Source organism: Nomascus leucogenys, chromosome 1a (assembly GCF_006542625.1).
Source record: "Nomascus leucogenys isolate Asia chromosome 1a, Asia_NLE_v1, whole genome shotgun sequence".
Lineage (NCBI taxonomy): Eukaryota > Metazoa > Chordata > Mammalia > Primates > Hylobatidae > Nomascus > Nomascus leucogenys.
The window spans coordinates 9,226,827-9,253,115 of NC_044381.1; the positions used below are offsets into that span (position 1 = coordinate 9,226,827).

The window sequence follows — 26,289 nt, forward strand, 5'->3', positions numbered from 1 at the left end:
ACTCCTAGTGTAAAAGAAAGCGTTATTGTGCTATGAATCAATGAGGTTAGCTAGTGGAGAAAACTGACAGTCAGGCTTGATGTCAACTTCTGCTTTGAGTAATGACTTTTATGCCATTTCAAACTCCTTCTCCTGCACTGTGTGAAATGGAAATTGTGTGGAATTAAATGGTGTAAAGTGAACTAAGAAAACAGACACTGAGAAAGGCCTAAAAGGGAAAGAGTAGTAGCTTGATAGTAAACATAAAATGACTTATGCATAATCAAGGAAAACTAACTTGAAGAATGAAGGTTACCAGGGTAACCGGAATCATCTGAACCTGCAAAGGAAATGATGGTGTAAATAAAATAAAATAGAACAAATTCTTCAAAAAAAATGAAATGGAAAGCATGATATATTTTTTTAAAGGACTCATCAAAATGCTACGAGTTTTTGCAGAATTCACTATACATTGTGGCTAGTACAATGTGACTACTACATTAAGATTGCTAATATTTCACAAAACTGTAGGTGACTGACATTCACATGCAAACACAGACACAAAGAATGACATGCACCACGACTCATTGACGATAATCACCGACGGCACAATCAGACACCAAACTGAGCTTCAAAAATGTTTCCACTAGTAGCAGATTGTAGAGGTTGGGGTTGCAGCCTTCTCCTGGACATTTATAAATGGCCACACTAGCAACTCTGTGATATTTTGCCCCAGGTCCCCATTATTCAACCCCCAGCAAACCTACAATCTACTTCAGGTGTAAACATCTTTGTCCACTAATGAGAAATGGCTTCAGGGAAGTGAGCAAATGGTGAAAAGACAGGAGGGAAAGAAGGTGAAGAAAGAAGGAAAGCAAAGATGGGGCTGACACATTCTAGTTTATTCAGCCAGCGGAAGATATACTAATTTCATAGATTCCATGAAAAATAATCCACTATTAATTTTGGTGACTCCTGTGTCTTTCTGACGTTTTCTCACTTTTCATATGATTTGTCTTTTATTTCTTTCCTATTAATTTTACAGAAGTATCATAAAAGAGCATTGCTGACTCTTATCTTACAGACACAAGTTCCAGCTGGCTAGAAAAACCTGAACTAGCATGTCCCCAGGGAAGCCACTGAAGCAGGAAAAGAATGAGGGAGGAGCTCAAACTGGAAGCCATGTGTTGACATTCTGCTGTCACTGTGGCTCTTTGGAGGAAGGCTACAGAATGATGGCCACTGAGTCAACATGACATGTCACTACTTTAAGAGCATTTTAGGAATTATACCATTGTTAAAAGTCACCCAGTAAGTTCCTTTATCTCAAATGCCAAATTATCAATGATTCTGGTAAGTTAAGTAAAAAGCTACCCTGCTTTTTGAAGACTACCACTTTAGCAGGTGTTGTGAATTGTGGTGGTTTCGTTTTTATGGCTATGAAGGTCTGCTTCCAGTCAGCTAAAATTTTAGTGGAGAGCCAATAAAACTGAATTGCTTGCAAGTAGAAATTCTTTGTCGGTGATATAATAATGCCTTTGGAACAAAATTTTGGAACCCTTTCTGAAACTTTTCTGTATTAATGGTAGAACTGAAATAATTTACATTCTATGGAGGGAGTGAGAGGGTGACAGTGATCTGATAATTACGTGATCTTATCCAGATGAGGCACCCCCAACGAAAAGAATGGAAATGCAAAGGCATAGGTGACTTTAGGCTTATCTGGAAATGGAAATGGACTGATGTGGACATCATTACAGTGCTTTCACAGAGAAAATAATAGAGACAAAGATGTTTAGACCTTTTCGAGCGAATCGTGGGAGAGAGTTATTATCATATATGGACTGAGTGGTGGTTTGGCTAGAGAGGGAGGACACAGAGCCAATCAGGGAGGCGTAGGGGACTGAATTACTGCTCAAAGCTGCAAAAAGTAAAGCCAGTTGGAGATGGGAAAAGTATTAGTATAACAGCAGTAGAAGACCATAATAATAACCAAAGATGTGATCAACATATTTACTTGTGGCATGCACTGGCACATGGTCTGGAAGTATTATATTGGAAGCTTATTAAAGAAAAATTCAAGCAGACCTACACTGATTCATTATATTCCACATCAGAATATATATACATATATGTATCACATGCAAGATATCACAGCATTAAAGAATCACTACATAAAACTTATCATTGGTTACCATATTGCACTCAATTTCTAGGACAAGTAAAAATGGCAGATGGATGTTTCACAGAAAAGGGAGGAGAATCTGTGTGAATCCAATGGTACGGGAGAAAGAACCCTGGCTTAGAATACTGGACATGGGTTCTACTTCTGGTTTTGCCATCTACTAATAGGGACAAATCACCATTTGTGAAGCGCCTTGATTTCTTTAACTGTTAAAATAAGAGTAGAGAACTAGATAAATTCAAGAGCCATTCTCTTCTTCATAACTTTCATTCTTCCCACATACAGATAGAATTTCTGAACAAAAAAGGGTCTATTGGACATGGTGCATATGTAAGGGTTCTAAAAGTCATCGTACCTTTTCTTTGAAGGGGGGAGAGTACTTACTTTTTACAAAATGGAAAACTAGTATGCAGTTGAATTGTTTACTTTTTGAACTATTTAAGTTTGTTGCTATTTTCTTTCATTAGCCAAAATATATACACAGTCTATTATGATGTTATGTCATATATCAGAAAAGACCAAATGTCGGCATAAAAATAATCCTCAAGAGTAAAACTCCTCTAAGTTGAAACTGTTTAGCTCGTATCAGAGAACAATGACCAAGGATCTAATTCAAAATATTGTTACACAATTCTGCAGAAACATCTCCACTGCCCAATATTGAAAAAACATGTTACATGATATAAACAAATATGTTAGATTTTGAATGAAAAGGTAGACACTAAGAAAACTATGAAGTTGACCTCACTGTGGTATCTTTTCAATGTTTTGTCTGGCAACCTGACCACTGCTCAGTCTATAAACCAAAGTCCTTACTACATCAGAGTTTACACATTTAAATTACTTGATGTGCTTTAATTTTTTTTTTTTTGCAGGCTGTACACCAGACCAATTAATTCAGGTCTCTGGATGTGGGAGCTATATATTGATATTTTTAAAGTCCCTCAGCACTGGCTCTTAGTCCTATGGGATTCATGATGGGGGGCCTATAACTCCATTTATTCCTTTTTTTTCCCATTTAGAAATCATATCAGGATTTATGAGAATGAGATGAGCTTTTTCTTGGTGATATTCTTGTATCCCCTCTAACACTCCATTAGCAAGCTTTAGTACTCAGCTATCACTGGCAGCAAAGAACTTGAAGCACAGCTAACAAGCAGGGAGGGCTTGCCGGTGTCATGACCTCATCAGTTCAAAGCTACAAATGTACAACAGAAATGTATGTTTTTTTTTTTGAGATGGAGTCTCACTCTGTTGCCCAGGCTGGAGTGCAGTGGTGCAATCTCAGCTCACTGCAAGCTCTGCCTCCTGGGTTCAAGTGGTTCTCCTGCCTCAGCCTCCTGAGTGGCAGGATTACAGGGACGTGCCACCACACCCGGCTAATTTTTACATTTTTAGTTGAGATGGGGTTTCACCATGTCGGTCAGACTGGTCTCAAACTCCTGACCTCATGATCCGCCTGCCTCGGGCTCCCAAAGTACTGGGATTACAGGCATGGGCCGCTGCGCCCGACCCATAAGTGCATTTTAAAGGCACGCATCAAATCCGGCAAGACTTTTTATTGTGAAGCTATGATTTCCACAATATAGTGTCAACATGAAAAGTGACAGATGCGGTCACTGAAATCTGCCTTAGGTTGGAGGAAAAAACGGGATGGCTCCCTTTAATAGGGTACATATTTGTGAGACTAATGTCATGGTGACTTCCTTATAAGAAGTAAACTTTAAAATCATGGCATTTTAACCTGAGAGGCATCTTAGAGATGAATTAGTCCAGCACTTTCATTTTATACAAGAGGACTCAAATGCAGAAAAGTTAGATGACTTGTCTACATAAGCCCAGACAGTAGATAAGAACATCTCAACATGCAGCTTGGGCATCTTTCTACTGTACTATTTCGAGAATGGCATTTGCGATCTTCTAAATAACGTGGGGGACAAAGTCTCCACAGATGGAATGGGCGAGGCTGGTAAGATAAATGACTGAAGATGGCTAAGTATCATATAGTCAACATTTTCACACACAAAAAATACACTCTTTCCCATTTCCTCACAATGAGCAAGTTTCCAGGGCTGGCTTTTGTTTCTCTACTTTGAACAGAGACTCCAGAAAGAACAATAATTCTTTACTATGTGAAAAACAGCCATAAGCCTGACATAAATGGCAACTAACGCTCAGTCTCAATGTCACTCATCTTTAGCGCTAGTATACACATGGGGGCGCTTCTGAAAAGGGTGAAACTATTCAGCTCCAGGATTTGCTCTGCCAAGTAGGAATGCAAGGCCAATAGGTTCAGACTGTTCAGGTTTTCAATAGCCACTAAAAATCCAGAGTACCATGTGGCATTTCCTCAGTTTTCAATGCTGACTCAAAATTTTGTTGAAACTCAGTCCATGTCAAACGATAAGCTCTTTTGCAGACCACATATGGCTAACTAGATTATGGCCTTTGTTTTAAAAGAACAAAACCTTCTTTCATCTGTGTGTATGTGAATTAGAATCAAGGAGTGTTGGGAGTGACAGACTGCATGCCTGTATCCACAAGGCAATGGACTAGATACTGCTTTGTGCTGGGGATATAAAGAAGTATGCTTCTTGCATGGTTCATCCCCTATGGGTTCATCTACCTCCCCCTTTCTCTAACCTGATCCCCCATTAGAAAAATGAAGCCCAGAGGAGTTAAAGAACTCAATCAAGGTCATCATTATCAGCAGAACTGTAGCTACATGAGGAATTTGATCCCATACCCTGTCCACTGTCATTTAGCACATTTCACATGACGCCATGCTGTCTTTCTAATCATTTAACACCCCTGGATGAGTGGTGACATGTACATAAAGCTGGGTCTTTAAGACTGTTTGGGGTCTCTATGCAGCAAGACAGAGATCATAAACCATCCTCAGTTTGAGAAAAAGTGTCAATACAGGGACTTCACCTAGGTCATCTGTTTCATTGGTGGGGAAGAGGAAAACGGGATGCAAAAACACATCTGTATTTTCCAGTTACTGCTTGCCAAAATATCCTAAGTTTCCAAGAAAACATGAACTAAAGGTACTAAAGCGTTAAAAACTGGAATGCTAGTTGGCAGAATATTTTTTAGAAGCTAATTTATGGTATTTTTGCTTTTCAAAAGTCCTGCTCTATTTTACTAAGTCAGTAAGGCTACTGAATACTTCAAATGATTTTATTATCCACAGAAAAATATTTATCAAACACTTGCTCTATTTTCATATTTTTAAACCTTGCATTAAATGCCAATAGGCACTATATAACTATTCTGCTAAGTAGAGTTTTTGAAGTCATTAATAACGGTGGTACATCTTTTAGATGATTTTTTTCTGTCACTATATACGTGTGTTTGTAATGACTCAGTAACAGTCTCTTCATGATTTTCCTTACTGACAAATTGTGATAATGGCTGGAGAACAGCTTGTGCTTATGGACCAAAGAGAAGCTAATTTTTTCATCACATCAATTACCACAGTCTTAACAAAAGTAGACTTCTATGAGTTAACAGTCAGAAAGAGAACATTCATTCATTGAATATTTGTCATACTTTTAACATAATTTATGCACTATTTAGAATTCCCTGAATGAAATACAAATACTCTGCTATGTTTATTATTTGTAACACAAACTAATGATAAATTAAAGATAAAGAGAACATTGATTTGTAAGCTTCCTGATACAATGATAATGACAATTAGATTTAATTTGTGACTGGGGATCATCATTAAATGAAAGAGTCACCAAAAGTGCTTCTCTAGGTAAGCAATGAATGGCATAATTAAAATTCAAAATTTTTACTTGATTCCAGTAGTTTCTGTCCAGCCTGGGCAACAGAGGAAGACCCCGTTTATGCAAAAAAAAAATCTTTTAAATGAACTGGGCATGGTGGCACATGCCTGTGGTCCCAGCTACTTGGGAGGTTAAGGTGGGTGGATTACTTAAGCATGGAATGTTGAGGCTACAGCAAGCTATGATTGTGCCACTGCACTCAAGCCTGGGTAACAGAGCAAGATCCTGCCTCAAAACATTTAAAAATTTTTTTGTAAAATTCAATTCTAATGTAGACTTTCTCAAAATACAGAATTTGAACAAGCTGTTTCTTTATATCGGAAATTTCAGAAAATAAAACAGAAAGAACACATCCAGTATTCTTAACCTAGGTCACACACCTAAATTCCTTACTGTATAAAAGATAATATGAAAGTATGAAGAAAGTATAAAAATGGATCTTGTTAGCATTGATCCAACTAATAGTATTAATAGACGAGAAGAGACAGCTCAAGAGCTTTTTAAAGCTTATTCAGTTGCTGTGCAGACATTCTGCTGTTGATACCACTGTTTCTGATCTGTTAACTTTTTACGAGTTTGTTTTTGTTTTCCACAGCCCATCAATCACCTACCATCCATGTATGCTTTAGGGCAAAACATATTAGGGTCATCCACTGAATGAAAACGAGGTCTTTATGTTGTAACATCTGATCATCGAGTTTTAAATCTCTTTTCCTAAAAGGTGCAAGCATAAACACTATAGTTTTGGTTTTGTTTGCAGGTATTTTTGGGCCAGGGAGGAGGTATGAACAGGGACAGCAAACACTTTAATATTGAATACGCAGGCAGAGGGGAAGGTAATGATTGGTGCACCACCAATGCTATCAGTAGCATTTTCTCTTACAACTTTCTTTGTACTGAAAACAAAGTGAATTTCTCTAAGATCCTCAACCTCTAAATTTTCTTTGCTGGGAAAAAGAAGAAAAATGAACACATATTAGTAATTTGTTTGGTTTTCTTATATATCACCATCTTTTAATAATATTATGTTTATCTTCATCATTTTGCCCAATTCTAAAAGCCATGGGCCAGAGGGGTTCAAACTTTCAGTAAAGGATTTTCACAGTATTTCGAAAAGTCTGTAACTGGATCTATCAAAATGGTAAATGTGCCTACCCTAGGACCCTGCTATCTTATTTCCAGATGTCTTACATGCAGAAATAGCAATGATGGTGTCAAAATACATGGGCTCAATAATGCTCATTACAGTAGTATCTGTAATAGCAAAACATGAGAAATAACTTAGCCTCCATTAATAGGGAATGAGTTAATACATTTTGATATCTACAGAACTGACTACCATCATCATTAGCTGTTAAAAAGAAGATAAGACACAATATACTCACTTGAAAAAAGTCCATTTTTATATAGCTAAATGCCACAACAGCAAATTGTGTGTGTATACATACATGACATACATACACACACACACACACACCCCTACCTACTCTATATTATAGCATTTAAATAACTACATACACAAATTAAGTCTGGAAAGATATACACAAAACTATACATGGCAGATATTTCTGGAGACTAAATTGGAGTAATGACACAAAATATTTTAATTTTAATTTTAAATATGTCAAATAAAAAAAGAAGAAAAAAAAGTGGTGGAATGAAGAGTAATTTTTCTTCTCTAAAAGTGCTTTTGTTGGCCCCTTTCCAACCATATAATCATAAAAATTTTCAAACATACAAAAAATTAAAGAGTAACACAGTGAACACCTAAATGGTCACAATCTATATGCAATAATTGTTAACAAGCTTATTTTCTATTTTCCAAAATTTCCCCAATAAACGTGTTGCTTTTGAAATTAAAAAGAAGATGTTCTGGGAGGGAGAGACTAAAATAATTTGGAAATTGTTTATAAAAGAAAGAAAGAGAAAACTTTCCTTGCAAATGGGGCTAACACAGTACATTTTTGTTGAACAAGCAACATATCTATTAACCCATCCTAGTGCATACCCAGTTACTGCTGTCTACAGAGATGTATGGTGCTTAATGGACATTTCCTTTAAATGCATCTTTTGTAAGTGAATATTTTCTTCCCTTCTTCCATAGACCTTAAAGACTTGTAAAACTTGATCAGCAGTTAATAATTCCAGTAAATTCCTCTACTACATCACCTGTCTCTTTTACTTATTTTGCCCATCTTATTCCATTATCTGTTAGAACTAGTAAGTCCAACCTTAGCTAAATGATACCTTCCTATATACTTAAGTCCCCATTTTAATTTGGTAGTTATTGGTGATACAACTGACGTTACTTAAATTGCCTTTTTCACACTAATTCTGGCTGACCTTGTACACTAACAATCAATGATTTATTGTTTAAACCATTATTCTCTTAAATGATTAGGCAGCTCATGTTGTCTCAAATATAACTTGGCTATACACCGCCATCTGAACCACAATAAGACAGACATTTACAATCATGCAAAATACTTACAAGCTGAGGTGCCTGCTTTCAGTTGTGAAAGCATGAGCGTCCCCGACCTGTTCAGGTGCTTACACACAGTGTTTCACAGAGTGACAGGATTTTTTTTTTTTTCATTTTAAAGGATACTTTAATAATGAAAGTGTACAAGCACAAAAAATGATAAATGTTCCCGTATATTTGTCCAGACTTACCATGTGAACCCATCATTTAAGTAATAGATTAGTCCTAACATTATGCAGCATCCTGGGATCCTATGAGACTGTTTATCTTGAATCTAGTCCTATTCCTAGAAAAACTACCATTTAGGGGGAGAAAAAAAATTTATTCAACAATTCCATATTGTCACTGATGCAGCAATGGGTTAAGTCACAATTACATTATGCTCAATAAGAGAAAAATAAAATAGTTTTCAGAAGGGGCTGGGTTGGGCCGGGCGCGGTGGCTCACGCTTGTAATCCCAGCACTTTGGGAGGCCGAGGCGGGCGGATCACGAGGTCAGGAGATCGAGACCATGGTGAAACCCCGTCTCTACTAAAAATACAAAAAATTAGCCGGGCGTGGTGGCGGGCGCCTGTAGTCCCAGCTACTCGGAGAGGCTGAGGCAGGAGAATGGCGTGAACCCGGGAGGCGGAGCTTGCGGTGAGCCCAGATTGCGCCACTGCACTCCAGCCTGGGCAACAGAGCGAGACTCCGTCTCGAAAAAAAAAAAAAAAGAAGGGGCTGGGTTGGTGATTCTTTTTTCACTCATCTTAATGCTAAAAAGACCAAGAACTTTGTTGCCAATAACGGACTAGTGGGCTTCAGCCCTGAACTACCTCTAGCTGCCAGCACCATCAGTGACTTAAGAATGAGAAGATACAGCAACTCCTCAAGGTGCTCTGTACAGATTCAAGTCCAAGCTACCTCTTTGGAAGGCTTTCAGCAGTGTCAGAGAGTGATTTGATTCTTGTCTAAATGTTTGAAAATGTGCTAAAGCAATGTTCCTCTCCACACTCTCCAACCTCACAAGGATGGTTATACTGACAAAAAAGCAGGTTTCTCTGTCTTTTCTTTGTGCCTTAGCTGAGCAACAGTGGACGGAAATCTAACTTTTTCTGACCCAACTACGTTTGTGGTACTGCATTTATGGGTACGGTTCTTTGACATACTTAGATTGTTGGAACGCTACATTTATATGAAATTGGGAATATCGGGAAGAATTAAGGAAAAAAGATCTGACTTCTTAAATCTCAATTCTCCAAAAGAATAAATGACTTAGAATGTAAATGAATCTTTCATTCACAAGATGATTTTTTTGAGAAAATAGAATTTATAGAATCACTGAACTAAGCAATGTGCTTTCTTTACCTTCTGAAAGGCCTACTGAATTTCAAATTGTAATGTTTGTTTGCTATTTTATCATTCATAACAGACCCATCAGAAGCAGAAATCAATTTGCCTTCGGTAACAAATTCTGTACTAGGTAATGGTTATATAAATCACAGGCATCTTATGTCATTGAAAGACATTTTTTGAACAGAAGATGTGGATTACTAATTCTCTACTTATGTATATTATTAATAAATATTCTCAAGTGTTATAATGTTTGGGGATAGGCAATTATACATTCATAGTAGATATAATATTTAAAAAGCCACATTTCAGATAGTGAAATGTAAATAATTTAAAAACCTAAAAATTAGTGTCCTAGCACCTGTTATGCAACACCTAATAAAGGATTATTTTATTTCATTATCCAAGAAAACACTTGATTCTTCCTGAAAAACAGGAGAAGAACAATCACAAAAGGGTTACTGGGTTAACAACCCCACATTCTGCTCTCATCCTATTGGCAAGTAATTAGGGTAATTCACAGCCACTGGCTAAAATCTATGCAGGCTGAAGCAAATGGTCACATCTCTATGAATTTCATATTAACAGCGGAGTCTATTTCCTTTGTAAAACGGTGAAAATTTTCCAGACAGCAGGCCACAACACAGAGTTTGGATGGCAAATAAACAATTTCAGCAAATCAAGCTTAAGTGAATTGCTTACCCGAGCTAAAGGGCATAATGTACTGCTTCCTGAGTGAACAGATGTGCTAGGATCTTAGGACAATTTCTCCTTTTCTAGTCTCCTCCTCTACTACAGCTCCTGTCTTATTTCATTTGTCTACTTTATTCCTTTATCTATTTGAGGTGATAAGTCTAACTTTAGTTAAATGACACCTTCCTTTATACTCAGGTCCCCATTTTAATTTCGTAAAGTCATTGGTGATACAAGAGATGTTACAATTGTAACATTCATTCTTCTTTCTGGTATCTTATATAAAATTTAACAGATTCTCTCTATAAATGGATATAATATTCCCAAATACATTGGGAAAATTAAATTGCTAATAGAATTCTTGAGTTTGGCCATATTTGCAAAATTACATCTGAAAATGAGAAGTACTTGCAGACAGAAGTCTCCTGGTTGCCACATTTTCTTAATCCAGTCTATCGTTGTTGGACATTTGGGTTGGTTCCAACTCTTTGCTATTGTGAATAGTGCCACAATAAACATACGTGTGCACGTGTCTTTATAGCAGCATGATTAATAGTCCTTTGGGTATATACCCAGTAATGGGATGGCTGGGTCAAATGGTATTTCTAGTTCGAGATCCCTGAGGAATCGCCACACTGACTTCCACAATGGTTGAACTAGTTTACAGTCCCACCAACAGTGTAAAGAAAATGTGGCACATATACACCATGGAATACTATGCAGCCATAAAAAATGATGAGTTCGTGTCCTTTGTAGGGACATGGATGAAACTGGAAAACATCATTCTCAGTAAACTATCACAAGGACAAAAAACCAAACACCGCATGTTCTCTCTCATAGGTGGGAATTGAACAATGAGAACTCATGGACACAGGAAGGGGAACATCACACTCCGGGGACTGTTGTGGGGTGGGGGGAGGGGGGAGGGACAGCATTAGGAGATACACCTAATGCTAAATGACGAGTTAATGGGTGCAGGAAATCAACATGGCACATGGATACATATGTAACAAACCTGCACATTGTGCACATGTACCCTAAAACCCTAAAGTATAATAATAAAAAAAAAAAAAAAAAAAAAGAAGTCTCCTGGTTGAAGACATTCCTATTCTCTTACCTGCAGTCACCAGCACCTTTTAATCATTCTCTCTACACAGTTCCCATTCTTGCTTTGTATTTATTCCTGGAAACATTTTCTGTTGGCGCTAGAGGAGGTGAGGTGTAGCACTCTCATTGGCTCTCTTCTTTTGGGGGTACCTTTGCCTTTCTGCTCAACCTTATACTGTGTTTCTGCCTCTGGTGGAAGACCAAGGTTGGTTCCAGCACAAATGGCATTTATGTCAAAAACGGAGGAAGGAGGGGCAGTGCAGAGATAGCAGCAAGGTACCGAGAAATCTGATCCGTTTTTCTATTTCCAAAACATGTTGCTCTTTTAAAGGGTGATGAGGTAAGAAACGCAAGGAATCATGTAGCAGATCATTTCTTCAGCTTTTGGGTCCTCTATACACTGAGTGTGCCAAACTGAAAGGAATATAAATTCCTGCGTCCATTATCAAGAAGTTGCCTGTAGGCCAGGAGTGGTGGCTAATGCCTGTAATCCCAGCACTTTGGGAGGCTGAGGAAGGTGAATTGCTGGAGCCCAGGAGTTGGAGCCCAGCTTGTGCAACACAGCCAAACTCCACCTCCACAAAAATAACAAAAAAATTGTCTGGGTGTGGTGACATGCCCCAGTAGTCCTAGCTACCTGGGAAGCTGAGGTAGGGGGATCACCTGATCCCGGGAGGTTGAGGCTGCAGTGAGCCGTCACTGTGCTACTGTACTCCAGCCTGGACAATCAAGTGAGACCCTGTCTCAAAAAATCTATCAATCAAACAAACAACCAAAAACAAAAAGAAGTTGCCTATAGGCTGAAGTAGTTAGTATCCACCTATTTCAAAAAGCGCTGAACCAACGAAATTTACTACAGTAACTTAATTCATATCAAGTTGCTTTAATAAATTACTGAGTAGGTGACTCAACAAGATGCATCCAGAGGGCTACAACCTATCCTGGAAGATGACACGAGTTTGTTCAATCATCATGCACACGTTCCCGGTGCATGACGAAATAATTTTTTTTTAAAGTCTAACCTCATATGAGTTAGAATTTTTTTTTAAATACCAACATTATGATGATCATATAGCTACATTGAAAATGCTAAACATTTCTTTCAATTGAAGAGTTACTAGTTACTGTGGTACATCTACATGTAAAAGAGAAAATATGCTGAACATAATAAACCATGTGCAAAATAATTCACTGTAAAATGTGCACTGTAATATATCTGCAGTGTATCATACTGTGAATCAGAACATCCATATGACAGAAAGAAAGTTGTCTACAATTTGTGGGACAACACTACAACCACATTTTAATCCCAAAGACTTCTTAGATTAGCTCTTCACTTTGTTCATTATCATAACATATTAAGATAGGGTCACTCGGTTTTATATATTCAGCTCCCTCTGCCATTCATAATTTGCCATTCATTTGGTATAAACATGCTTTAGTTGAATGAAAGTCAAATAGATCTAGGCATGAATAAACAATATTGTACAGAAGGCCCCTCAGCAGGAATAGTAGTGTTCCTCTGTTGAGGCACTTAATGTTCTTTATTTTAAGAAACAAGTATATTTTTTGTTATCCTCAGTCACTTTATGTTTCTCTCTAGTAAGAAGCCTGAAGTGATCAGTGAAATTTAGTATAAGCAATATTTTAAAATATTTACCTCATTTTCCTCCCTCCCTCCCTTTCTTCCTTCCTCTTTCAGAGTACCATAAACACAAACAAAAAGGAAAATATACAACAAATCTATGCTTTCCCATGGGATGAAAGATGTGTACAGTCATCCATCCATTTACTCATTCATTCACTTGATAAGATGAGAAACTGAATTCTTTCCAGATTGGTGTCATTGGAAATAATAAAAACAATAATCGAGCCCATAAAAATGGTAGATATTATTATAAAGACTATAGTTCTTCCAAAATTTGAAGGAGAACCACATTTCTTTTTCTTCCCTACCCCATTTCAGGTTTGCAGAAAGAACTTAATTTCCTTTCAGACTTTTGCTTGGGCAAGTCTCCATAATAGTAAAATAAAAGAGCAGGATGAACAAAATGGTTCAAAATAAAGTGATACCTTCAACTCTTAATAGCGATTGAGCTGTACAACTTCTGGGAAAGACTGTGTGTGGATTAGATGTGTGATGCTTCTTACCCGGTGTTTGAAAGTTAAGGCGCCTCAGTTCTACAGGGTCTGTTGGGTGGTGTGAAGGGATCTCCTTACTGTTCGGTATGCTGCTTTTTCTAGAGTCGGACTCTGCCCTCTTCCTATAGGGGGGAAATAGAAATTTAAGAAGAAAACAAAAACCAATTGAAACAGATAGAAAAGCAGAGAATTGCACCTGCACTACCCCCACCTCCCAAGTTTTCAGTTTTACAACTTTTTAACCCAGCTGACTTGTGACCCAGTTTGGGTTGCTTTTCCCCCTTGGCCTAATTGTTCTCTCAGGTCTAAAATTTTTGTTTAAGTGAATGATCTCGAAGTCCTCCTCCAACTGTAGGATTAAATAATTCAGCAACTCTGCCTTTCGGCTTCAAGGGGATCTTGGTGAGATACGTTTGGATCCTTATTGAGCAATTCTCTCTTATCTACTAGTTCTATCTGTGAGGAACAGGATAGAATACCCCTAAGTTGCCAATACTAAGACTGTTGTTACCAAAGAGAAACTACCTGACCTTAAGCTGAACAGCTAAATCTGTCCCCCTTAGCCCTAAGTATATATAAGTGGTGACTACAGAGAGAGATGCCTTAGATTTTCCCATAAGGCAGGTAAATACAAGTGCATTTTTAAGATGCCAAGTTATCCTAATGCCTAGGACAATCGGGACCAGGTAAAACAAAACTCCCCTTTCTCTTTCAAATGTGAAGAAAAAAAACAGTGTTAGCTCTTCACAGTGTTAAGCTAACTGTGATTAATATTTTGTTAATGAAAGGTTCACAGAAAGATCAGAGAAAATGTAATTTCACCTGGTGGGTAGATCATCTCTCCTGATAATCATTCAAGGTGCCATTGACAGTGCCTTGTTACAAATGTGATTCTTCATACAATACATTTTAACTTTATTTTAAAAGCTATCTACTAGCTTTATTAGATATCCCCATTTAAGCTCTCATTATGTAATTTTAACAAATTTCTAAGCAAGAAATGTCAGATCTGTATATGAGATTTCTTTATCCAATAAAAAATTAATCACAGAGTCACAACTATCTTCTTCCAGCTTGAATTAGATTAAAAACCCATTTAATCAATGGAAGCCATTTTCAAACAGTGCTTTTTTTCCAAATACTAATGCCTGCAATCTCTATGCCAGAGTCACAATCCTCGTATCTCACCCCTGCTCAAAGCGAAGGCATTTTTACTGGGGGAGAAAAGGTGCTGCACAGTGTTTAAGAACTTTCCTTTTCTCTGTTCAGTGTGACTGTGGTACAGCTCATTAGTGTTGCTGTGGCAATGGGCTCTCATTCAATGCCACCCAGGTCGTTCTATGGTTAGCCAGAGGGCTCCTGTTAAATAGCCTTTCTTCCCATTTCTGCTCATCTGTATAAAATAAAACTAACCAGGGGGTGAAGAGAAGATTGATAAAAAGGGGACATGCACATGATTTGCTCAAGTGCAACACCTTTGGCGAAACATCCTTAATGGAATACATTTTCATGGCTAAGTCCTAGTAGACATGTTGCTTTCTCGGTACCTTAGATCAACCTGTCTGAGGATTTCCTCTTTCTACCTAAAGGTGTCAGATACAGCCTTGGGACAAAATGTGCTGCCAACCCATTCCACCAATCAGAGGTGAGCAGTATTCTGTGACCTGCCAAGGTACTGGCAGCTCCAGTTCTATGGAGTAGAAAGGAAGAAGAAAAGGAAAAGAAGAGACAAAGGGCTGGTGAAAAAGATATGAGGACGAAGAAAAAGACAGGCTCATAAGACCATGCGAAAGGAGGACATGATGACCAGTTTCAGAGTAGGCAATGTCACTGTGTCTGTGCTATGGGTCTTCGCCTCACCACACTAAGAGATTCCTTTTACCACTGAAGATGCAAAATCGAAATGGGTTAATGAAACGTCACTGGGTGCAGCCAGCCAGTCAATTCCACGTGAAACATAAGGTTGGTCTTCTCACTTCAAATAATACCAATGGCCCTTCTCATGTTTTGATCATTTTGCATAAGTTGACACGGATGCATTTCTTTACTAATGCGTCAGGCCCAATGACTAAAATTTAGATTTTTCTCCCTTCCCAACGTGGCTCTGCCATTCTTGCAAGATTATGGAAACCAGAATTAGAAATATCTATCTGATAAGAGTAAAGAAAACTACTTTACTCTTACAGGTATTGTAGGGTAACCTCCTTATCTTCTTTTTCCCTGTGGCTGGGGTGAGTGACACTGAGCTGCAGGGATAGAAAAGAAAACTCTCTAAAGTAATTTAGCCAATTTCTCTGGTGCAAGGAAAGTTAGGAATTACATCTTGTTGCAAAGATGTGAGTCTCAGAAAACTCAAGACATGGGACTAAAATTACAATTCACAATTTGAATGAACAGGGAGGGATGTAGTGACATTTAATAACTAACTTCGCTTTCACTGTCTATTCAAATGAAATTGTTTCCAAGACCTCAGACTCCTGAAATCCTAGCCAAATAGAAAACCAGCTGCTTAAATGGATTTTGCTTAGTTTTGTTTTGATGATCACAACATGGATAATTCTGGCTGTCCACATTCTTATCACATTATTTTTAAACACTTATTATGTGATGTGCTATAATGATTGTTTTCTAACACAGAAACCTTTTCTAGGAAAGATGTGGAAGATGAAGAGTTTGGTCATCACTGGTAATAATACTAAGGAGTTTTAAAAAATTGTCATAAAATATTAAAAGACATATAATGGTCTAAATTAGGCCCAACATGAATGTAAGTAGTAACCTTTTTCCTGATAAACTTCAGAGGTCTCATCATTCTCATTTTCAATTTGAAAAATGGAAAGAATAATGAATAGAAACAGATTTTAAATTTTGCCTTGCTATACTATATTTTTTTTCTATTAAGATTATAAAATGTTAGTGCGAGTTTATTTCTTGCAGTGAGAAGTATATACTATGTGGAGGAGTTATGCAGGTGAAAAGGAAATGGAAGATCACTTGACATTTTGGATCTGTCAGAAACTGCTAATACTATAAAAGCACGTGGTTGTTTGGGATGTGGGTAATACACAATACAAATGCTACTCTGGTCTACGGGGTATTTTGCATTCGCCAGGCTCTCCCCTGGGGGGGGAAGAAAAAACAAAGAGAAGTTGAGTGAAAGATCATATTTATGGTCTTGAAACAAAGATACACAGACATGTGAGAAGAGGCTTTCGAAAGAAACATATACTTGTTAGAAATATCTACTATCAATATTCAAGTAAATCAATCCAAATACTTGTTTCTGATAACATTAAGAATGTAATCCCAACTCTGCCACTACTGGTATGTGTCAACTACAAGTTTTCAGTTTATTTGTGTATAAAATAGAGGGAGATTAGAAGATGATGTCTAAGTTTTGGTTCAACTCTCTCATTTTAATAGAAAAAGAAAGCATTAAGTTGTAAAATGTGAAAAGTGTTATGATAAAAGTTACGGAGTCTCGCTCTGTCGCCCAGGCTGGAGTGCAGTGGCGCAATCTCGGCTCACTGCAAGCTCTGCCTCCCGGGTTCATGCCATTCTCCTGCCTCAGCCTCCTGAGTAGTTGGGATTACAGGCGTCCGCTATCATGCCTGGCTAATTTTTTGTATTTTTTAGTAGAGATGGGGTTTCGCCATGTTAGTCAGGATGGTCTCCATCTCCTGACCTTGTGATCCGCCTGCCTTGGCCTCCCAGAGTGCTGGGATTACAGGTGTGAGCCACCATGCCTGGCCGATGAAAGACAGTACTTTAAGTGAGTTTAAAGTGTTTCATCTTTTGGCTGAAAAAACAAAAACAAACTATTTTGCATGTGTTTTTCTGCTGGATAAATGGACACTAGAGATGTCCACACAAAAAAGACACCCTCATAGAGGTTTAAAAATTCTTATCATTGAACATGAGGCTTGCTGACCAACATGAAGTCATTTTAGTGTAAATAATGCAGCCATAGTTCTCCAACTTTAGTATGCATCGGCATCACCTGGGAAGGCTTGTTAAAATACAGCCTGGTGGGCCAATGCCTAGACTTTCTGATTTAGTAGGTCTGAGGTGGGGTCCAAGGGTGTTTATGTCGGTCAAGTTCCCCGGTGGTGCTGATGCTATGGCTGCTGGTCCAGAGGCCACTCAATGGAAACCACTGGACTACGGCATTGGGAGAAAGGTAGGTGATCTTCAAGATGTTTTTTGTAGTTTGATTTTAATCAGGAATTTATATATATGTTACATGTATATTTATACATAAGTGTATATGAATATATAGATACGAGTTAGAAAGCTAGAAGGTTAGTTTGGATTAATCATTCAATAATCACATAGTTTATTTTAGCTATTATTATTGCTATTATCGTCCAAGACTAGGAGACATGGATAATAATTTTGAATTAGGGAAGAGTTCTCACTAAGGCACTGTCATCAATATTTGCAGGGTGTGAAAATGCTAATATCATTAGGTGATCTGTAGTCAAACTTGAAAACTAATCTTTGGTAAAAACAAACAAAACAAAACAAAACAGTTTATGAGACATCTCACATTTCTGCTCTGTAAACACATCAACACACACAAATGCCCATTTTAATCTTGACCACAAACAAAACTCAGATATTGGTTTGTGTACTATCTTTTAAACTTCGCCTTTAGTCTGTTTTTTCTTATGCAAACAAAATATTTATTTTCCCCAGAATCATTTTAATGAAGTTATTGTGTATATGTAGGCTTTGCCCATCTTCCACGTGCCAGGTATTATCTTTTGTGTGCAGCCCCGCCCTCCCCTCTTCAACAACTCCGAAGTCTACCAGTTTATTTTTTTCTTACTGAACGTTAAAGGGGTTTGTTCTCTATTCCTCACCTGTCGGGTTTACTGCTCCATTTTAATGCAGCAAAAAAAGGAAAAAGAAAGGCTGAATGTTAGTTGGCCAATGGTAACAAGGATAACCATGACAACCAAGATTTAAGAAATAGTGTTCACAAGCAAGGACACATAACTGACATACATTCAGAAGCGACAGTGAATCAAAATATTTATAGACCTCTGATTATGAACTAAACAGAGGACATGAAGTTACATCACTGAATACATTGTGTGTGTGTGTGTGTGTCTGTGTGTGTGAATGCCACGTGCATTTTTATCCATCACCTATAAAATACTGCCACAATTAATTATATCACAGGGAGTGTTCGATAGTGGAGAGATAATTTGATTTTTAAAAAACATGCTATGAGAAAACTAATGTACTCGATGGGAATACAGCATCATTCCATAAAAGAAATTCATTCATTTAAAATAAAAAGCCTTCAGTTAAGAGGTATATCATTCCTTTCATGATATAAAATATCTGCAAATTGTATTGAACTATACAGAAATTTGCACAATTGAGTAATACACCAAAAGGTAATAAGGTGGCAGAAATGATTTCTTCAAACACCTCTTGCCACGTCTTTTTTCCAGTGAAGGATTAAGTGCATCTTCAGTTTAGGAAAATATAATACCCATCATTATAAATCTACAGAGCATGGCCCATTTATACAGTTGGGCTAATCCGGAAAAACATTTTATTACCAGCCATTGACAGAACACGTATTTTCCTAGTCTGTGGTGCTGTCTGTGAACACAACTAGTTCATGCTTATAGATTCTTTCACCTGTGATAATATGTTGATTGTTTAAATAACCATATTATTTCTGCAGAGTATAACCTTTTCCTGAAAACAATTAATCTAAAAATCTTCACTTTGAGGTAAATTGCAAAGTTTTCAGTGAGTTCTCAGTTGCTAAATAAAGGTACTAAGTTTTTCTTAATGCCAATGAAATATATATCCAAGTGGCTGGAATATCTGGCCCTGTGAGATAATTCAATCCATCTCTTTTCAAAAATAAAAAATCCACATTTAAATGGTACAAACACACACATACAAAGTAAATGATGAAAATGATATCAAACACATTGGTTAATTCTTCTTATTCTTAATTTTAAAGTGATTTACTTAGTGTGCCAGGTTAAAAAAAATTCTACATGAATGTTTCCAATTTGCTCACTTTTTAAAATCAATGACTTTATCAGGGAATCAGTTGTAGAAAAATCTATGCCTCGGGATGGAAAACCATCTGGTGAATTATCAGTTCTGTGTATTAAAAGGCTGTTTGTGTATTCATATGCACAAATTCATAGTTCTAGATAAAGGTCAGCCTCACTATACACCTGGGTACACATGTGGTACAAATATCTAAGTCTGAAAGCTTTCACGACTGGTAAATTTAAATTACAGGCCAAGGATTTTATTGCAACTCTTGCCAGCCAAAATAAAGGTGATATTGAGTGGAGTCAACACGTAGAAGGAATTGAGCTTGTTTAATACTGTTTGACTTGTATACATTTAATTATTCACTATTTTTGTGTGCCAGGCACTCTACTAGGCAGTAGGAACACAATAATGAATAAGACAGAGTCCTTGACCTGCGGTTTAGTGGAGGCAGAGTGCCAAGAAAAGGTGCATTGACAGTAATGCAGTAGGTTCTATAACAGACAAGTAGAAAGTACTTTAAGAGCCTAGGAAAAGTTATCCTAAGGCAACCTGAACTGCTAGAGAGGGGAGGAGAAGAGAGGATAGAAGATGAGGCAGGCACCCAGAAAGGCTTGATTTAGTAGGTAGCATCCTAGCTTACTTCCAAAGGATGAGTTGGAGTTATCCAAGCCAAAAGGAGTGGCAGGGGAGTGACAGGAAAGGCATTCCTAACCTAGGGAGGGCCTACTCAGAAGCCAGAAAGCAGAGTCAACCAGCAGCTTCCAGTATGGTTGGGTGTGGCCACATATTTCTTCATAGCATCTCAAAATATTCTGGACTGCATTTCTTTGATGAGGGCTTGGAACCGTATGGAGGGTTGATACAGAAAGAGAAGACTAAAGACACAAAGCTTGCAGAGAGCCAGTGTTGGAACAGGAAAAGGCTGGAAAAACTGAAGCCTATATTTTAGTCTCATCTAGCTCATGGCTTCCACATTCTGCGATGCGGATGGACAAATAGTGTGCATGCAGGCTAGATTATTACCATTCAAGGATGTTAATTTTGCCTGAAGTGCATCTCAGACTTCTAGGACCACCTGATCTACACTTTCTTTGATTCCACAGTATGTAATAAACACTTTTTATCCATCTTGAAATGCTTTTCCATAGAGGTAAGGTTAAGTTTATTTTTAAATGTTTATTTTCTATATAAATAATTCTTGGACAGTTCTGGAATAAAGTCTGAAAAGCCTTACATATGTAACAGATGTACAGAACAAGAACTTTCAACTGCCTTGTGAATTTTTTGCTGGAGTAGATGGACGTGCAGTACCAATACTATTACCTGGTGTTTAATGTTTTCAGATTATAGCACATTATGATTAAAAAGGTCTAATTATCTGGTCCACCCACTAATTTTGTAATGAAGAAATCTAGTCTCAGAGTGTTGGCATGAATTTCTACCCCACGCAACCAGCTAGTCACAGAACTGGGACCTAGATTCGGGTTTCCTGGCTCCTCAGTCCAGTACTTGCCCGAACATTGCTACTATCTTATCTCTGTAATGTGTATTTTAAGTCATGGCCCATATCATATTTTTTTTAAATTATAGTATAAGAAAATTTATAACATTAAAGATATACCAAATATATTTTAATTTTCCGATGACTCAGAGTGTATTTTAGGGATCTTACAAAGCCCTGGTGATATTATTTTGTTACTGATTATCAATGTGTTATAGGTATACAGATGACTAGATTAAAAACAAAAGTTAAATGAACAGAATGCCAGATCAAACAGTATGTCATTTCCACATGAATAGATCTAATAGGAATAAGTCTCAAAGTCTCCTCAGACAGCTGGGTAAAATATACTTCTTTATATGATAAAACTATCTGTAGCTACAGACCAGTTGCTAATGCAAGCATCTTAGAAGCAGAGATATATGATAAAGTGGATTATCAACATAATGTGAGTCAACAACATTTTATTCTCATTCTCTTCTCAAAGCATTATTTGCATATGAGAAGTAAAATATTCTGACAATAATAATAATAATGATACTTTCAATTCTGAGTCATGACCAATGACCTGTATATAAACTGAAAGGCACCTAAAAAGAGGGAATGGAGTATTTATTACGTAATTAACTTTGCTCAGAATCCAAGCTATAAAAGACACTATTCATTGGGTACAGAAGATTTCCTTTTGAACTGCCTCATGATAATCAAGAAGGACATTGTTGGTTCTACTTGAATTTCAAGTCAGGAATGTTCTTTACTGCTGAAGCAAGCATTTCTATTTCAGAAACGCTTCACGGGCCTTCAGATGGTTAGCTAAATATACTTAGCATTCGAGGATGTGTGCATTTCCCAACAATTGCATTAGACGATGCTTACATAGGCCCACACTAAAATGCTACTCTATTTTAACAGAGTCATAAAACCTTTAAATATGATACTTCTTTTTGTGGGATTAGGAAAAATTATAAGTGAGTTGATTTTTTAAGCACTTGCAGATGAAGAAAGAAAATAATTATCTTTTAAAAATTATTAGGGCTATAATAATATTTCTTCAAATTTACATAACTGATTCACAAATACCATATACATCTGTTACTTGGTATGACTTAATGATAGCTATGTATATCCAAATAAAACATAACTTAAAAAATAAGGCATTAATTTTTCCCATTTCAAATAATCACAAAATGTCATGTGATATGGTCTAGACATACACCTGTCAACAATCACTTGTTTTTTGACCTACTCCCATAGTAGTATGTGACCACCAAAATAAATATTTCCGAGAAAACAATTAGAATTATACTACTGCTTTTTATTATTGAATTCTCTTCTGGAAAAAAGTGCAGCGTACAGACAGCAAAGGACACCAGCTCCTGCTTGGACTCAAACAGGGTCTATGATTACTCACGAGGCAGGTGGGTACCTCGTGCTTCCTGCCCTTATCTCTTACATGGAGAGAGGTAATAAAATACAACAGGTTCCTTAAGATACATGCTTATAGATACAGATTGGAATGGAAGACTCAGATCATCAAATGAGACGAGATTCTGGCTTTCAATTACTTGCTTTTTCAGCTATTTTACAGCATGGATAATTGAATGATGGCAGTGTTCATGAAAAAAATAATGATGGATATTTCTTTAATTCTTTATAACTAAAATAGGATAGGCAATTTAATGGGTTATGGTTATGAACTTCTTTCATTTGTCCTTTATTTTCTCAACCCTCTCTTAATGCTGGAATAAAATGAAATGGAGCCTTTTTTTGTTTTTGTTTTTTTTTTGAGACGGAGTCTCGCTCTGTCGCCAGGCTGGAGTGCAGTGGTGCAATCTTGGCTCACTGCAAGCTCCGCCTCCCGGGTTCACGCCATTCTCCTGCCTCAGCCTCTCCGAGTAGCTGGGACTACAGGCGCCCGCCACCACGCCCGGCTAATTTTTTGTATTTTTAGTAGAGACGGGGTTTCACCGTGGTCTCGATCTCCTGACCTCGTGATCCGCCCGCCTGGGCCTCCCAAAGTGCTGGGATTACAAGCGTGAGCCACCGCGCCCGGCCGAAATGGAGCCTTTTAAAAACAAGTTTTTTCAAAGGAGAAGAGTTTTGAAGGAGTTTCTTTTTTTAAGAGTCAAGATAAGAGGTTATGGGGGAAAAACGCTATTCCAGGGACAGAAGAGCAAGGGAGTGAGGGTGAAAATAATTTTAATATAAACCCCCCAAAAGGGAGCTAGATGGGTAGGAAAAAGAGTGAACGGAAATGAGATTATCAGATTAAGCATGTAAGCAAGAATCAAAATGAAGATACTCTTTTTAGATTTTGAAGGCCAAGGTTAGGGACAGGGAGAGAAGCTATCTTGTAGTAGAAGGATGAGATCAACTTCACAGTAGCATTTCAAAATATAACACAGCACAAGGAAAATGAGAACATGGATTAAAGTTTTGTGAAAATACAATTTGGATTGGAAAAAAATAAAAATCTATATAAAGGGAAGTAATTTTGAATTTAGTCATTTTAAATGTTTAAGAAAGTATATTATATGCTAGTTTTTATAAGTTCATATTTATATTATAATTATATTCTTAAGACAGAAAGAATTTATAAGAACAATTACTAATGTCCTTTATCTAACTGACTGGCTAGTGACCTAGGGGAAAAAATCTTATTACAGATTAGATGCTAGAGGCAGAAATAAAATTGAAAAAGAGTGGCATATCAGAAAAATGTGGGTAGATATAGATTATTTGCATCCTAATTGTAGTCAAAGACACTACTCAAATCAACACATGGGCATAATAAGACTCAGATTATATTTGTTTAAAAAGGAACATGGTACCTTGGCATCCCTTTTTGGACACACACACACGAATTCACCAGTGAAGATGTGGAATAAGAGTTGGAAGAAAATTGGGAGATGATTCATTCTCCATCCCTCTCTTTTTTTTCCCTTCCTTAATCTTTAATTTTTATCTGCTTTTGCTAAATTTTGATAAATAGCTACAGGGAGCTATCTCAACACTTGTGCAAATTAAATTTATGATATGTACACAAATTGCAAAATCCTGATAGTGTTTCAAAAAACACATTGAAATCGAGCAATTAATTATCTAAAACGATCAAATGAAAGCTTGCATGGAATTATTTGCTTGTGAATGCACTAATGCCTCAATTGTTATGAAAAGTGCTCATCTGCATAAAACAGCTCAGAAGATTGGAGGCCGGAATAGATGTACGTTGGACAACGGAAGTCCATACCAAAACTGGGTAAGATTCCAAATAGTACAGTCTTTACATTTTGATCTTACTGTAATGTAAACACTTTTCCAAAAATAATTGAAATGGCACTGAAGTATTTCTACTAAAATCAACCACCTAAGGACAGCAGAACAACGATCAAGTCTTCAAAAATAAGGCAGCCTCCAAAATGACAACAGAAATATTGGGCAAACCTACCTTTTATAAAGAAGAATAGCAATGACAATGCAGATGATAAAGACCACTGCAAGGACAGGACCTACAACCCAGATCAAGCCTTCTTCTTCATCTGTGATTGGCTGTGGATCCAGATCCATTGACACCACGGGGTCAGAGTAAGGGCTGGTTGCATACATCTTCTGAGGAAAAGCAGAGTCTATTTCAGTCATAAAATAATGACTTTCTAGAGAAGTACCTTTAACATTAGAAGAAGCAAAAAATCCAGGAAATAGTGGATTTAATGATAAGCCTGTGATGCAATATTAGCAAAATAGAGGGGAGGGGAGAGGAGAATAAAGAAAAGAAAGGACAGAAGATGTTTTGTAATACAAATTTCCTAATAGAGTGAAATATTTTATAATAAAATCATTTTGATAGTACAAATTACTTCATAGACACCTTTTATTGGGCTCTCTATATGGCATATTAAATTATCCTACGAAGCATAAAGTACCAGTAATTAACCAGTTGCAAAATGTTTAATGAACATTTACTTTGTCCCAAGGTGTTAGGTGCTATGTGAAAATCAAGAGAAAAATTAGAGTTCCAGCCCTCAAGGCATTATCACACAGTTAAGGAGACCAAAGTACATATTTACAATGCAAAATAAGTCAGTATTTAATTAAATGTGAATGACGGTAGTCGTTAGTACTACTGTGCTTCTTAGTGCTTGGTACTACTTAATACTACTGCATATTAGTTAGGAAATGGAGGCCAAACAATGAACAAATAAAGTCTACAATTTCAAAAGAGAATTCCACAGTTCAAATTACAGATGTGTGATGTACAGAATTGATGATATGGCTTTATAAAATATAGAATTTTTAGAACTTAAAAGATTCAGCAGTTCTCACTTAGTTTTATTACAGTTACTGCTCAGAGATTGGTATGTTTGTTCTCAATAGACAACTGATACTATACTTTTTAAGAATACAGTTACTTGGAGAAGAAATGGACTGAATATCAATGATTTTTATTTCTATGATATCCTATCCCATTTAGTTCTGTCCTATTTTAGCCTATATTAGGAAAACACCTTCTTGGCTCTACCTGCCTCCTTCAAGGCCCTATCTTCTACTTTCCAATCCAACAGAAACTAATCCATATCCACTCACTGCCCTGCTTCTACCACTCACTCCTCATCTCTTCTCACTCCAAACCACCATGGGTCCTATTTTTTTTTTCATTTGCCAAATCTAATTGCCTTTATTTACTCTTTACCTTTCTAGACAACTTTTCCAGATTTGCCTTCTTTAAAACTTTTATCTCTGGCTCTTTTAATTTTGTACTAAACCAGTCCCATCCTCATCTTTCCAACTGCTCATGCCCTGCTGAGTTAATTGCCTCTGACTCCATCCTATAGACATTCTTTTTTTAAAAAAAAAACAATTTTATAGAGATGGGGGTCTCACCATGTTTCCCAGGCTGGTCTCGAGCTCCTGGTCTCAAATAATCCTCCAGCCTTGGCCTCTCAAAGTTCTGAGATTATAGGTGTGAGCCACTGTGGCTGGCCCTGAACCCATATTCTTAAGTTCTATTCTCTACTAGCATCTCTTGTCCTCT

General features: G+C 37.2%; 1 protein-coding gene across 37 annotated transcripts in view; it reads right to left on the reverse strand.

Moving 5' to 3' along the window:
• Positions 1 to 26,289, reverse strand: part of PTPRD (protein tyrosine phosphatase receptor type D) — a 2,318,035-nt gene that overhangs the window by 123,293 nt on the left and 2,168,453 nt on the right. For 17 of the 37 annotated variants that reach the window (XM_030813761.1, XM_030813755.1, XM_030813060.1 and 14 more), the window contains 4 exons: positions 24,706 to 24,866; positions 18,583 to 18,597; positions 13,727 to 13,839; positions 278 to 319 (listed from right to left, as the gene is read on the reverse strand). In XM_030813761.1, coding sequence (XP_030669621.1) covers positions 278 to 319; positions 13,727 to 13,839; positions 18,583 to 18,597; positions 24,706 to 24,866 — 331 coding nt within the window. The remainder of the gene's footprint in view (positions 1 to 277; positions 320 to 13,726; positions 13,840 to 18,582; positions 18,598 to 24,705; positions 24,867 to 26,289) is intronic. The other 20 variants (XM_030813450.1, XM_030814046.1, XM_030814010.1 and 17 more) reach the window with 9 other exon arrangements.